General features: G+C 42.2%; 1 protein-coding gene across 1 annotated transcript; it reads right to left on the reverse strand.

The window, feature by feature from the left end:
- Positions 1 to 1,600: 1,600 nt before the first annotated feature.
- Positions 1,601 to 6,639, reverse strand: LOC111230583 (cbp/p300-interacting transactivator 3-like). Its single transcript, XM_022757366.1, has 2 exons — positions 6,437 to 6,639; positions 1,601 to 4,104 (listed from the first exon to the last, which is right to left on the reverse strand). Exon 2 carries the CDS (start codon positions 4,077 to 4,079, stop codon positions 3,357 to 3,359), a length of 723 nt encoding a protein of 240 aa, XP_022613087.1. The 5' UTR covers positions 4,080 to 4,104; positions 6,437 to 6,639; the 3' UTR covers positions 1,601 to 3,356.
- Between the last annotated feature and the right edge of the window lie 9,061 nt (positions 6,640 to 15,700).

The following is a 15,700-nucleotide window of genomic DNA, read 5'->3' on the forward strand; positions in this document are numbered from 1 at the left end:
TAACCATGACAACCAAGGTCCGGTACACCCGCCACCGTAGGGGGAGCTATTTCAGGAGACTCTCCCATGAGCCGTATCAGAGGGTTAAAAATAACAAAAAAAAACAATGACTTGGAGGGTCCGGGGAGGCGGGGCTCGGGGCGTGGCAGAGAGCAGTGACTGTTTCGTTGTGACATCACAAAGTTCCAGAAGTCCTGACGGCTGGTTTTAAGGCTCAGTTTCTGAATACAGGCTGTGTGCATTTCTCTGTGGACTGAGGCTTCGATCCTTTCCCAGTATTAATATAGAAGCTAGACCTGATCTATAATCAAACAACACATGGTCAGAGACCTTTACACTGGATGGGACCTTTAAATAATTGATTACATCAGTCAGTATGTGTGAGCTGACTGGAATAGATTTTTGAAACCAGATGCAGATGCGTGTTTCATCCTTTTAAAATAGAATACAGCCACTGTCAGTTATTACACAACAGCACACCATTCTGCTGTTTACTTTACACTCTTGTTACTACAGCGTTTGGCCATTAAAGTTGAATTTTTTTCTATTATATAACACACAGTGCTGACTCACTACAGTTTATAATGTGTTGCTTGTACTTGCTGATCACTTTGTCTAAAATAACAACAGAATAAAACTCAAACAGCATCTCAAAGCTCCTCTGGTTCAGCTGGGAATAATAAAAACGTTATAGTTTTAACCATTAAGCAAGTCAAGTGTCATAATGTACCAGCTAACGTTGGATAGTAGAATCACTGACATACAAAAAACAGCAGTTTCTTTAAATAAATATTTTATTTGAAAATAAATACATTTTCTTAAAATAGAATCAATAACATTACAAAAGCTTTGGGGAGATGGGAGACGAGGGAGGGCGGGAGGGAAGGCGGGAGCTCGGGGTGGGGGGGGAGGAGGTGGTTTACCCAAATAAATGATGTGTAATTTGGAACAAGGAGTACAATCTCACACGGTTATCGACCATCTTAAGACAAGTTCCCACAAAGTTGTTGTACTGTACATTCTCAGCTGCTTTGTGGGAAAGTGGTGGCATCCCTCACGCTTGATTTAACATGCAGTCTACTTGGTCTTAAAGCTTCAGGCCCCTTTCACCCAGAAACATTGGTATACTGTATCTACACACTTTGTTTGTAAGAAAAGAAAAAAGAAAAAGAAAAAAGAAATGTAGGATATAATCTCTTGTCAACACATCAAAATCAGCCACTGATTTTACATTTACATCTGACAACGGTTTTTTTTTTTTTTTCTTTTTCTGAAAGTACCTTAAATGTGTCTAGATCAAGTTCACCTCTAGTCTACAGTACAAAGATACAATTCACAAGAAGGCTGCGCTTATTGATATAGCAGTAATCAGAGGCCACTGTCTCGCTAAGGCCAGAAGTGTTTCCATTTTCACCCCGTGAGGTCGTGGGTTTCGCCTGGCAGAGTAAAAACAGAGCGGGAGCCTCGCTGGCACTTTTCTGCCCTTCTTTTTTTTTTTTTTTTTTTTATAACAGCGTTTCAATGCCCATTGTTTGACTGGAGAGCTAGGAGATGGCAGATCTCCAGAGAGACGGGGGAGGCGGGAGGGCGGGGTTGGGCGGTTGGGAGGGGCAGCAGCACAGTCGTATTGGAACAGATTAACACAGTGCACCAGCGCAAGTCCTGACCCCTCTGACAGCTCCACAAATAGCAGTGCGAGTGCAGGAAGTTCTCCCTCGGCTGGCCTGCAGTGGCAAAGCAACAACCTTGACAAAAACCTAATTACCAATTGCGCTAAAAAAAAAAAAAAAAAAAAAAAAAAAAGCGCTACAGAACATGTCCGTTTTATAATTATTGAGTCATTGGAGAATGTGCAAGTCGACCTCAATTAAGACAAGCGTGTGAGAGCATGTAATTTAAATCTAATCAGTAGAAAAGCAGCAGAGTAAGCTAATCTATGGCAAAAACAACAACTTTGCACGCTTTGTGCTCCTCGCTCGCTCTTCCTGCCTAATGAAATCAATGCCACAGGTAGCGGCAGCTTTAAATAATGATTAAACTAAGTGCTGCCGGGGAGTGCTGTGTCCACACATTGTGTCCACACACCAAAACCTCTCTCTCTCTCTCTCTCTCCCTGCGCAGCCTGCAAATCAGCGTCAGCGCGCCAGGCAGCGGTTTAGGGAGGACGCCATTCGATGGGTTTTAAAATGCCTCACTGCACTGACCACACACAGACACACACAAATAACACACAAATGCAAATTCTGCAATCACGCACCTCTATTTTTTTTCAGCTCTCGTATCAACCGCTTCTGATAGTCGCTTTTTTAAAATTTATTTATTTTTTTTATCTTGGCTTTTCTTGAACCTTTGCAACAGGCCACAGGTTATGTTGTCTCTCGGTCACTAACAAGCTTCTCCAGTCCCGACCCGTCTCACCACATCTACGAATTAGTAACCAAACAGAAAGATTTTCTTTGCAAATAAAAGCTTTGTTTGGAAGCAGCACGCACGACTTTGCCAATGATTCAACTGCAGTTAAATAGCGAGGGACAGATGCGATACATTTAATGATAGCAGATTTTTATCTCAGTCAAGTTAATGACACCGAAGGCTAAAATAATCGATGTAGCACATTTCACCTGAACCCCGTCTGTCACTCAGGAATGCTGCACAACCTCACCCTCCTGCTCTTCAAGGAAATGTGTTATTTTTTAAAATCTTTTCTTTCCTTTTTTTTTTTTTAATGTAGGAACTCGGTTTTGAAGATCCAGCCTTCAATATGCACAGAGGACAAAAAAAAAAAAAAAATCATTCTCGACTTTATATCCCTTCATCCTTGTATAACAAATTCAGAAGACGAACTTTTATAAATCTGTAAAACATCTGCTACTAGTTGAAGGTCTCATCAGAAATAAAATACACTTAGAGATGCCACAGAATCTAGCAGACCCAGATGGACAGTCTTTCCAGGTTGTTGCCCCCCCCCCCTCCCCTTCTTGTGTTAGTTAAGTTTACAATTATCCCAAAGCCTTGGCACTGCAGGCACAAGTGCTGAGGGCCAGATGGGTACAGACAGAGCCCGCTGCATCAGGATGCCTCAATTTGGCCAAAACACAACAGATCTTACTGGCACCAGCTCAAAGAAGAGAAACCTGGTGCTTTTGCTGCATTTTCTCTCATTACAAATTCTTCATCAACTCGCAGGCAGGTCAGTGTGAAGGCGTGCTAGACACTGTCATTTACACAGACACAGAAACACCCAAACTGAATAGAGAGATTGTCTCCTCTCGCTGTGCCGCCGCGGCCGCTCAGTCATTCTTTGGGGGTGTCCAGTCCAAACAAAACCAAACCAGCTTCCGGGGACCGCTTTTTGCTCAACAGCTCACCGTGCTCGGCTGCTGTTTGCACACAAAGTCCGATATGAAGTCAAACTCGTTCTGTCCCAGGAAGAGCTCGGGCAGCTCCTGAACGCGATCCAAGCCAAACTCCAGCACCAGTGAAGTCAGAACCTCCTCGTCGATCAGATCCATGTCCATGCCGTTTTGCCCCAAAGGGCCGCCCATGTGCTGCATGCCTGATAGCTGGGCTGGACCCACCCGGTACTGAGCACCGTTGGGCAGGTGGTGTCCGTTGGCCGAGCTGAGCGGGTGTCCGTGATACTGAGTGTTGAGTTTCTGCAGGTGCATGCTGGCCATGAGCTGCTGGGAGGTGAGGTTACCGGGGAGGTACTGCTGCGGGTGTCCACCCTGCTGCTGCTGCTGCTGCTGCTGTTGCTGCTGCTGCTGCTGGGGATGCATGTGGTGGTGCTGCTGCTGCTGATTCGGACCCTGGCTGTTGTACATCATGTTCCCGGACATCATCTGGTGGTGGTGGTTGGCCATGGGAGCTCCGTTCACCGGCCCGCCCATCCCTCCGGGTCCCACCATGCCCGGCCTCTGTCTCATGGCAGCCTCCATGTTGCTCTGAGGGTTCCTGCCGTAGTGCATCACCTGGCCGTTGGGCAGACTGCGCAGGCCGGGCTGGCCGTTGTGCTGCGGAGGTCCGTTCATGCCCATCCTGAAGCCGTGGGTCATGGGCATCATCATGTGTTCAGCCATGGTTCCTCTGTCACTAAAAAAGACACTTGAGAAAAGAAAAGAGACAAAATTAGACGTTTAATACAAACAGACTCATTACAACCTAGATAAGCTTAAATCTAAAGAGGCATTCCACCAGTTTTACTAAAGACGATTCACTATTTTAATGATTTCTTTTTCCTCCAAAGTTCAACGAGACTAAAACATGATTGAAACACTTCAAGACAGTTGAACATGAATAATTAAGACCTGCACCACCAGAAAAGTCATCATTGTTATACATATTCAAAAATTTTTAATTCAGCCGTGGACCGCCAGCACAAGTGGAGCAGGGACATCCACTTTAATGAAAGTAATTCATGTGCTGGTCTTTGTGTTTCTTGACACAGCAGTAGCCTGATATTTACAGAGCAGCTGGGCAGCTAGCTTTAGCTAGTGTTAGCTACCGGCCAGTCAGCATCCACACACAGTTCTATGGTTTCATTTTCTGATTATCATAATGCATGAACACAACAACATCAGTGTGTCAGCTGGCCACCAACAGTACTGTCATTACTTAAGACGGCTAACGCTAACCGCTAACGTTTTGTGATTGATTCTATTTTTATGGTTTAGACGTTTTATACATTCTGCCAAAACAAAAAAATTCAATTAATTCATTTCTTTTTTTGTGTGTGTCTGTGTGTGTCTCTGTGTCTGTGTAACAAATTCAATTTAATTCAGTCTGCATTAAAAAACTGCAGGACTGAGGGCGACAGATGTGAGTATTTAAACTAGTGTTAAACTTTCTGCACCCACGAATCTGTGACGGTCTAGACATGGGTACACGTGATGCAAGTTTCATCATCAGAGGGTGTACGTGAGGCTCTGCGCACACGTCCGTGTCCACACCAGTTCATTATGTCCGTGGGATCACTACACCACAGGAGCACCGACTGTACATGTGCTCCTCTAAGCACACGCCAAGTGGACTAGAAAGAAGTACAATAAGAACAACTAAGCATCCGCAGCTGTCCAGGTGTGCGTCCACCAGGGAGTATAATTGAGGCCTTTGGGAGACAGGGAGAGTGTAATGGAAGAAATGCTATCCAGTTGTTCTTTGGGAAATGTAGGATCCAGTGTTTTTGGAGATTGACCCCTTTACTAGGACTAAAAGTCAGGATATCTGTCTCAGCTGCTTCGATTGAGACCATCTGGTGAGTCTCCCAGTTTTATAGAAGTGCTTCACTGAATTGCTTCATTGCCCTGTGAAAACAACAACGTAGTGACCATCATGACAGCAGCCCTGTCTCTGTTGAAACCACTCTCCTCCACAGTTTCGCTTCCAGTCGAGTCAGAAGTGTCCCCGTAAAAAAAAAAAAACACAGCCTCATCTCAAACCACCAAAATTACACCATCAGTGAATTACCACTGAATAACACACCGACAAGGGAGGGCAGCAGTACGCTCGCAGCCAAAAGGACGCAGAGGAATGCTTCTCCAGACCACACACCCCCACCCCCCCACCCCCCTCTCACACACACACATCACACTACCTCTTGTCTTCACACAGTCATTACAAAAGATCTTCAATTAAGATTACCCACAGATGACAAACAAGATGGTGCTCCCAGCTGAAACTGTAATTTGCTGTCAAGGTTATTGGCTTGTTAAAATTGATAACATTATTATTATTGTTATTTTTTATAAGCTAGCCCACTAAATGGGATGTTCATATAAAATAAAATAAAAAAAACACACATCCCAGAGCGAGGCATGTAATGACTGTCTGTCTGTGACAAACAAAGATATTTCAGGCTTTTAAATAAAATTAAAAAAAAAACAAAAAACATACAAATAAAAATGAACTCTTGTTGTTGCCCCTGGCTGCTTGTACCAATTCAACCCTTTTAGTGCTGATAAAAACAAGACACTTTCTCCTCAATGGCCTAAATCCCTCTCCTAAATATTCTGCTCCTCTGTTACCTAATTACAGCCCTTCTTCACGGATCTGGATTATTCAGCCAAATGTCACTTACTAAACACACAGTCTGAGGGACTAGAATAATAATTGCTGGCATTATTACACGAGCATGAAACCGTGCGCGTGTGGGCTATTTCACATTATTCGATGTCATAAAAAAAAAAAAAATACACACACAAAAAAAAAAAAACCGCCACAAATGCAAAGGTTGTGATAATAAACGCTGCAAGTAAACTAAGTGACGAGGGGAAATGAAATGCATTTCGCCGCGTGTGATCCGATCTGATCAGCTCGTGTTTATTTTATTATGAAGGATTTTAGTCTACAAAAAAAAAAAAAAAAAAAAAAAAAAAAAAGGGGGAAAGTCGCTGCCTCTCTACCTGTTCTTGTAGGAGTAAGAGAAGACGACACCTACCCGATGTGTTAATGTAAGAATCCGTACGGAGAAGTTGGATCGGTGCCGGGGTTGTTTCTCCAGCTGATGCTCCGGCTACATGCAGCCCCTGCGGTGGATTCAAACTCTGCGGCGTCTCGGCTCGTCAGAGGAGTTTGTTTTCTGGGTCAACTCAGGGATTATATACATCTATAAAGCGCACACACACACACACTCACACTCACACTCACATACACTCACACTCACACACACACACTCACAGAGAGAGAGAGAGAGGGGGAGAGAGAGGGAGAGGAGGAGCTACCGTCCTCTCCGTCTCCTTTGTTGCCATTGGTCCTCCCTCTTAATCACTGTGCAAAGAAACGTTCACTAACTACCTTCCACTGATCCACCGGAGCTGCAAAAGCCTCCGCTCGAGCCGAGCCTAGCCGAGCCGAGCCGAGCCGCGCAGCGCTGTGTATCCTGGAGAGATTTCACCGCCGCCCGCCTTCATTACCCCCGCACTATTATCCGTAATGATCCCTACTCTCGTAACTGAAAGCTTTCTGTTTAAAGAGCAGCAGGGAAGGATCCTTCAGGCCGCAGCCGCAGCACAACCACTTGTACTGCACAGAGAGAGAAAAAAGAAAAAGAAATCATTTTTAACAGGGTGTTTAACAGCATTATACTGGAGTGGAGCTGTGGAGAATAGTAAGGTGACCAGATATCTGGAATGAAAACTGGGGATATTTCCAGTTAGAGGGTCAATACATCATTAAAATATCGGATGTTTTTACCTATGAAATAAAAAAGGGGGATAGTCCCGGTTAACTGTGGTACTGTAATAAACTATACTGAACAATGACTGAAAAAATGGCGACTCCCTACCTCTGAACATGTAGTGAAACCTTATTGTCTATCTATTCTTCAGTTATTTATATCCCTTTAGTTCGTAAGGCTCCACAGATAAAAATAATCAAAAGCATTTTTCATAAAAGCTTCTTCTTCTTTACTTCTTCCAACATAACATTTTTTTCAAGTTACGGCTGGGGGCTTTGGGTATGTTTATTTTTGTTAGTTTACTGTCCGGTTATGAACTCCTAACAAATGAGTAAGCCAGCTAACTTCTTCTCTGCCTAGAGACAAAAAAAATAGAAACATCTGATTGGATAACTCTATTTTGATGGTTTTAGCTTCACTTCTGAAGCCGCTAAACAGCCAGACCCCTCTGTTAGCCAAAACAAGTGCAACACCAGATGTCTTGTTTTTATTTCACAGTTAAAAACGGGGGCATTTCTGGGGACAGTCCCCCAGAAATCAGTCACCCTGCAGAATAGATGGTTTATGTAATAATATGCACTTGGTACACCAGCAATATCTATCATGTATTTAATAATAAATTATTAAACACATTCTGCACTTTTATATTAAATATTATGTTACCTTGACCATGTCCCACTGAAGTCAACCCCTCCTCTAAATAATATGTTTAATATGCAACAAATACATTTTAATTGGTTCAATAAAGCAGTGAAAGAAACAACAGGGGAAAAATTATATTGGAAGGTACGTTTTTTAATAAACACATCTGCAAATTAGCAAATTGTTCATTACTGAACATACCTGGAAACGTTCACTGACAAGTTGTTTAAGCTTTACGCTTTTTTAAAATTTGTCAAAATCAACATTAAAGCGGCAAGAACTGGTATTTGTGGGCAGCTAACGTCTGACATGTTGTTAAATTGTAATGGTGAAGGTTTATCAGAGTTTCTCTATTACATAAAGCTGCCTGCTGTAACTGGAATGGGCCATAAAATCAAAACAATGAGCTAAAAGAGGCTAAAAAGCCCCGCAGAGTTGAGTTTGTAGCTCCTTTCACATTACACACTTTAGCTGACCTCACTGTTAATATGTTAAAATGTTGAAGACGGCAGCTTTACTGCAGCTTTACAGCCAAATTATGGTTCTGTGAAGATAAGCGTAAATGTCTGCAGGTCTACACAGACAACAGTGTTATGGGAAACCACAGGTCACAAAGACTCTCAGGGGAGCTGAGCACACACTCACCTCCCATATCTTGTGCTGGCTTCAGTGGAGTGGGAGGCAGAGGGAGTATTCGTAGGGAAGTAAGAAGTTTAATGTGACTGCACCTTAATAAAAATGGCAAAACCACTTAGTAGTGTAAACATGTTATTTTTAGGAAACAGGATCGTTTAAGCCTGCTCTGAGCCAAACCCAAAAGTTTGATGAAACATTACCCAACTTATCTGAGTGGTAACACTGGAAATAACACAACTTTACCCAAGAAGAAATCCTGGTTATTTCTTTGTGATTTTTATGGGGATTACAACTTACAACGCTTCAGTTTTATATGTTTATATCTGTACACTTTTCAATAATTAATCTGTTTACATGATGCCCTAACATCCGTGTTCAACAGCAAGAAAACATCTATCATCTACGGTTATATCTTAACATATTAAACTTTTTATGGTATAGTTTCTGTACAACTAACCAAACACTAGAACAATCTTGGTTTCGCTTGGTATTTTCATAAGGACTGGTTCCTTTTCAACAGCAGACCTGTATTACATAACATTTTGAATTAAAACCGCACACTTTCATACATCATTCCACACAACTATTATCAGGTCATATTTTTATAATTGGTTCCAAAATGTTACCATGTATATTTTGTTAGCGTATTTCATTTTCAGAGGTTTAAAGAGTCTATATAACTTCTGAAAGGAAAAAAAAAGAAAAAAGAGAACCTTCCTCCTACAAATAGAAAGTTGAATTCATAAGAAATAAATGAATCTCTGCTCAATTTAATACGCTCAGGGGCTTTTCTGCAACAGCCCTGCTTGGTCTGGTATGACCAGTTAGCAAATTCTCGAAATATATTACTGTATGTTCATGATATTGTCAACAAGGCAAAACAGTTAAACAGTTAAAAATAGCTTTTTGTGGTATAAAAAGAACAATACAAGGAATAATGATTTACCTTGTTTACAGATTTTACAGACTGATCTATTATGATATCATCATAATAGATCAGTCCGTAAAATCTGTAAACAAGGTAAATTTTCTTTTTTATACTTTTAAACACTCTCCATTTTGAATCTGACAGTGTTGTAGGAGTGCAATGCTAAGTCAGCTACGAGTCTTCAGCCTCAGTCCAGTTGCCTAATGCTAACATTGGAAAATGAAGGGAAATTTAATGTCTATTTATCCTGTAATTGCCAAATGTGGCCACAGTAGCCACTCTTCAGCAAAAATTGCAAAACTTAGAGTCTCACTTTAAAGCTTTGGCCATTGTTGTCTTTCTAAGACAAGAGGTTATGATACGTCCGTCTTCTGGGCAGATTGGAGGCTACAGAGAGTTGCTATCAGAGCTGGTTAGCATGCTAACTTCAGTAGAAGAAAAGACGTGATAGAGACAAGAGTTAACATTTGTGTTGCTTTCCACCTCTGGAGACAGCTGTTGATGATTAAATGAAATAAGTTTGATGCCAAACTCACAATGTTTCTTTGAGACTGGTAAGTAAACAGCTGTCAATGCTAACGCTAGCTATGTAGCAATAGTAAAACTTACAGATAACTTCTTTAAGGTTACCTGCAGCAAAAAAAACAACAAAAAATAACAGACAAAACATTCATTTCCCATGAGATCATCCTGCACAAGTATGCCCTAGATTTAGTAATTCATTTATTTATCGTCTTTTACCTCATTTGCTTTGGTCAAAAGTACAAGATAAAACTTGGCTTATCTTTTAAATTCCAAAGCTATGATACACTCCATTGATGCGTGCGTTCAAGAGATGATACCTTCCTGTGCAGCATGACGGGAATCCTCCACCCAGCTCCCGAGCGAGCACACGCCAGCCAGTCCTTTTGTTTTGCCCTCCCTTCCTGTGTGGAGAAAGTCAGGCCCCTCAGCAGGAGCTTGGTATGTATTCCTGTTGACATACACACACACCCTCTGCTGCAGAGGAATGTGTCCTATTTTTGGGCCCCTCAAGTCAGCCAGACTTCCAGCCTCTTTCTATTGCTCGATTCACTTGACCATTGTTTTTTTTTTTTGTTCTCATTTGGAGGGACGCTTGTGTGTTTTGATCTGCAGCCACAATCTCTTCCATTTATGTATAAGGAGCTGTTGTTCTCAGCAGTGACGAGTGAATCGCTTGAGTCAGGGTTTGGATGTTTGTTCTGCCAAACACAGTTCAACTTGATGATTTTTTCAGGACTCAGCTTTTCAGTGGGGGAATAAACCTTTCCCCTTAGCATTTTACATAGAAAACCTGTGATCGGCTTATAAAATATCATGCATTGTTAAAGATTAAACTTCCTAGATGTATATAAAAGTAGTTAAAGGAATGATTTGACATTTTTGGAAATATTCATATTTGCTTAATTGTCTTAAATTAGAGATTTATACCACTTTTATGTTTGTTAAATATGAAGCTACATCCAGCAGCAGTTAGCTTAGCATAACCCTAGAAAAAAAACACTTAGTCCTTATCCATTTTGTGTTCAAATTAAACAAATGAGATTCAGAGTGTTTCTCTGTGAGTTCCACTGTTGACTGAGTAATTCTTGCTGAGTAATGAGTAATTCATTTTCTATCTGAGCCAGTGTCTCTTAACAGGGAACAGTAGCATGCCCGTTGGCGGCGTGTGTTGGGCAATGTGAGCATCAGAGAAAGACAAAGTCCAAGCAACTTTATGGGTAATGAAGCACTTCAGTGGCAACCAGCTGGGTTGTAGAAATCCTCCACTCTGGAGAGCACTTCACATAAACTTTTGTTCCCATCAAACATTTGTTCCTGAAGCACGATGAAGGAGAAAATGATAATTGCAGTGGCGGGTTTTCTCGTCCTTTACGACATTGTCCCTGTTTGCTTACAGGGACTTAAATAAAAAAAGATAATGCATGGAGAAAGGTGTCTGACATTGTAGGTGTTCCAGGTGAGTTGGTGAAATGTTGCCTAGGATTTAATTTAATATGTGAAAATAGGCGGGAAACTGCCTCCTAACTTGTCCCATAGCATGAAAAACAGCGTTCCAAACAACCTTGCTAGCTGTGTATTTCATGTACGTCATCTACGTCTCAAGACAAAATATTTAAATTAGCGATCTTTAGCCAGGTGGATTTTTTTTAACCATTGGACAGATTTTATGCTAAACTAATCTAACCAGCTGTATAATTTATATACATATAGAACTACTTTCAAAACTTGCTCATTTTAGCTTATCTTAGCTTAGCACAAAGACTGGAGACAGAGGCAAGCAGTTAGCCTGAGTCTGTCCATTGGTAACATATTGTTTTTTTGTCTTTGCAAAAATTAAAGTGTAAAAATGACAAGTTACTGTTTCATGGAGCGGTAAACAAACTTTCGTATCACGTCTGTGAGAGTTTGATCCAAAGATAAAACATCTTTTCCTCGATGCCACGGGACGACACGTCGTTCACTTCTGCACCACTTTGCTGAATGCTGTCAAGCACCGTTAGTCGTGGCAACCCATCAGACTACTCCGCTTATTTGACCTCATCTGCTTGTCTGAGAATAACTTGCTGCCTCTGAGTGAGACAGAAAATGTGTTCTGACAGTTAACCAATGACACAGTTACTGTTGGTTATTGATCATTGCTCGTGTAAGGCCGCGCTCCATCAGCGGTCCACCTTATTCATCTTTCTCAGCCTTTAGCCAATAAATGCTATCAAGTGCACATTATTGTGTCTTAGACTGTGTAATGACGACAGCCTCTACGCAAAGGTGGGAGGACGGGCTGGACATAATTTGTTTATGTGCAGCTGCTGGAACAAAGACAACGGCAGCACTCATTCACTTTCTCGCTGCTTGTTTGTTTCTCTGTCTTTCTATCAAGCCAGCTCGTTTTCCTGTTTTCCCTTCCTGCGCCCGTCCAGGTTTCATATTACTCACCGCTTCTTCTTTCTTGTTGTTCCCGCCCCCGCATCAACCCCCCCCCTCCCCCCTTCCTTATCCCCCCACCCCTGTCCATTCACACTGTCTCTCTTTTGCATGCTTATTCCAATAAGGGCTTTATGTATTGTCAAAACATGATTAATGCAGTTTTTTGCAAAAGGCAATTATTGCCAGAAGAAGGGCAGAACCACACATGAGCTAATCACAACAGACCACTGCTCGAGGTGCAGCTCCCGCTCTGCCACTTGCCCTCATCCAGAGACAGAACACCGTGAAAGAGATTTGTAAAAAGGTCATCGGAATAAATTGCCTCTTAGGTACAGTAAGATGTGTCTCTATGTGTCCACTATGCCTGTTCTTTAACGTTCATGATGAATGAGACGACTGTGGATGTTTTCCTTTTTAGTTTATTCAATTAGAACTGCTCAAATACATCTGTAAGGACACATTTTATTATTTTATTCTGTAGGCAAGACAGCAGGGAAAGCGAGGCACCAGCTGCTCGGCGCAAATGAGCTGGTGTGTTGACTTCAGTTTGGCTGAAATGTCTCACAGTATATAATATTCATGTAATATCTTGAAAATGGGAAACTTGGAAAACAGAAGGCTATACGGTCTTACTTCGCTCCTGATGGTATGAATTGCAGACTTGCGGGGTGCGGGGTGGGGTATTTATTAATAACGTGGGAAAAATATTAAAAGCCAAATCGAGGAGAATCTAACACCCAATTCTTGATACAATGTGAGCGACAGCCAGGTGAGAGCCAATCACACTTGTTTTAACACCTGAGGAAACAGATGCAAGGCGTTGTTTCACCCACTTGTGCATCACTTAAAACAGTTTCAACAATGCCTACTGCGTCTGTACTTGGGAAACAAACTGCGCAACAGGAAATGAGCAATGTCCGCGCACATAGTATGTATGTGATTTATGTGCTAAGACCAACACAGATTTACGAGTGGCGAGAGACTGCTTACTTCTTTGTGTCTGTGTGTGTGTGAATGCAGCGTTGGACTTGTCATGCTAGCTGCTCTGTGAGGCTGTGCTCTGAGCTAAATGCTAATGTCACAGTGCTAATGGACTCACAGTGGCAACGCTAACATGTTTACATTTAGCAGATACAATGTTTAGCATACAATGTTTGGATTAATGTGTTAGCGATGCTAATTAGCAGTAACCACAACATAGCACTGAGGCTTCACATGACGGTGTTGTGATGAGAAGTCAGGACATCAACAACAACATCAACATTAATGTGTGAAGCGAATCTCCTGGAAATCCGTCCAACACTCGAGACATTTCCCTGTGAACCAGAAATATCAACCTCACGGTGCTAGATGAAAAGTCAGGGTAGCGTGAACGTCTACCACATTTTCATGGTAAGCCGCTCACGATATAATAAGAGTGATGGAGGTGTTTAGGAGAGGATCTGCTCCGGGAGGAGATGAGTCGTGTTCCAGTCGTGGTGGATCAACCATCTCATTCACATTGCCATCCCTGAAGGCACGCCGCTAGCATAGCTAAAAATGGTACCCAACAAATATGACAACTGAAGCCGACACTTGTTGAATGTATTTTTAAATGTGCCTTTTTTTTGTGTGTGAATAATTACTGAAAAAAACAAACAATTTTGTTGCCTCTGAAATATTTAGAATATCATCGACACTAAAAAACACGATTCCTTCACAATAATATAACAACAAAAGTTTTTAAAGTTTTAAATTGAATTTTCATTACACTCGACATAAAAGCACCGGATAAAAAACCACTACATGAGCCTCATGTATCTGTCTAACATCAGTGTTCACAATAGCAGGGGCCTCCTGTCCTCTTCCCTTCCCCTCCCCTTGTAGAACTCAGTAGGGAGGGGCGTCCCACCTGCTGCTCCAGGTAGCAGAAACAGGAGCATATGTTGTTTTATTAGTCTGTGTTTATGTGTGTGCACGTCCGTTCATGCATGTGTGCTCGAGGTGCTGTCTCTCCACTAATGTCAGTGTTTGCATGTGAGGGTGGGGATGGGGGTGCTCTCAGGCTCTCAGATTCCTGGGTCTCTTGGTGTGAGCTTGTGTTCCAGCAGTTCCATTTGGTCAACAACACCCCCCTCTCCTACTCACAGCCCCCATTAGGCAACCTTTACAAGCCCTGCCTGCCAAGATCAGGTCTGATCCAGTTAACTCTTTGCTTATTATCTTCTCACACTCCGAGGCTGTAGTTTATATACAATGACACAATGCAACTGATCACAAAAGCTGCAACGGGAAACTGGTGTAATAGCGGTTACTCTCTCCAAAAAAACTTCCCCTTTCAGAGTAAAAGACGTACTGAGAAATCTCCATCTCAAGTTATTTTATCAGACACCAACATTGATTTGATTTTCTTAAAACCTGAACTCTCTTTAGTTTCTAGAGTGTTCTGCCATATTCTTCAACTTTTTTTCCCCCACTTACTTCCAGTGGTATCCACCCCAGATGATTCTGGCTGCGTTAGTCCACATTTTCAGATATTTCTCTGTTCTACTGAAAACCGTCCACAGCGAGTTGGATTATCGAGAAGGAACTGCCAAAGACGAAAGGAAAGATCGTAGCAGGTAGTGATCAGTGGTGGACAGCCGGTTGGCGGGGGAAGCGGGAATTTCCCGGTGGCCTGAGGGTCGTGTTGGCCTGCGATGTTACCGGTCGACTTTACCAGCAATAATATAACGAGCAGGACTTGAGCTGACGGACCTGTTGCGTCTCCCCACCTGTGTTTGACGCTACTTGGCAGAACTGCTGCGGCTCCAGACCGTTGCTGCTGCCGGTCCTGTTTTTCTACACCGAGTCTGCCTTTGATGATGGCCACCGATAATAATTATGATCTGTTGTTGTTGTTAATAATACTTGTACTTTACTGTCTTTGTACTTTGTGTTATTTTTTCATGTATTAAAGATTTAATTCGCCTCTACAAGCAAAAGGCTGGTGTGATCAGGCCTCAACACAAAAGGGTAAATTGTGCCGTTCCAGTGTAAAAACAACATTAACTTTTTGCTCAAATGAATATTTTTTTCCAGTGTAATGAGTGATAGCAGCATAATGTGGCTGTTTGCAGTGATGCCCTATGAGTCACCGCTGCATGGTCTCCTCTGCGGAAAAAACTTGTTTCCAACAGAGACACACAAACAATGTGAAATGAACACAAACTCACAGACAGTGAGATATGAACGCAGTTGACGCACATAACGTATGACATGATTCTCACAAACCTGGGCTGAGCTCGTGGCCGGCCAGTTCAGAAGACGCTTCCTGTCTGCTGTTCATAGAAACTCTGGTCTGACCGCAAAAACCATAGGATTACACAGAGTTACATTACATAGATGATAGA

Source organism: Seriola dumerili, unplaced genomic scaffold (assembly GCF_002260705.1).
Source record: "Seriola dumerili isolate Sdu_G_001 unplaced genomic scaffold, Sdu_1.0 BDQW01000273.1, whole genome shotgun sequence".
In the NCBI taxonomy this organism is placed as follows: domain Eukaryota; kingdom Metazoa; phylum Chordata; class Actinopteri; order Carangiformes; family Carangidae; genus Seriola; species Seriola dumerili.

Coding starts and splice junctions, on each gene's coding strand:
- LOC111230583 (XM_022757366.1), bottom strand. CDS start 4,079: ATGGCTGAACACATGATGATGCCCATGACCCACGGCTTCAGGATGGGC.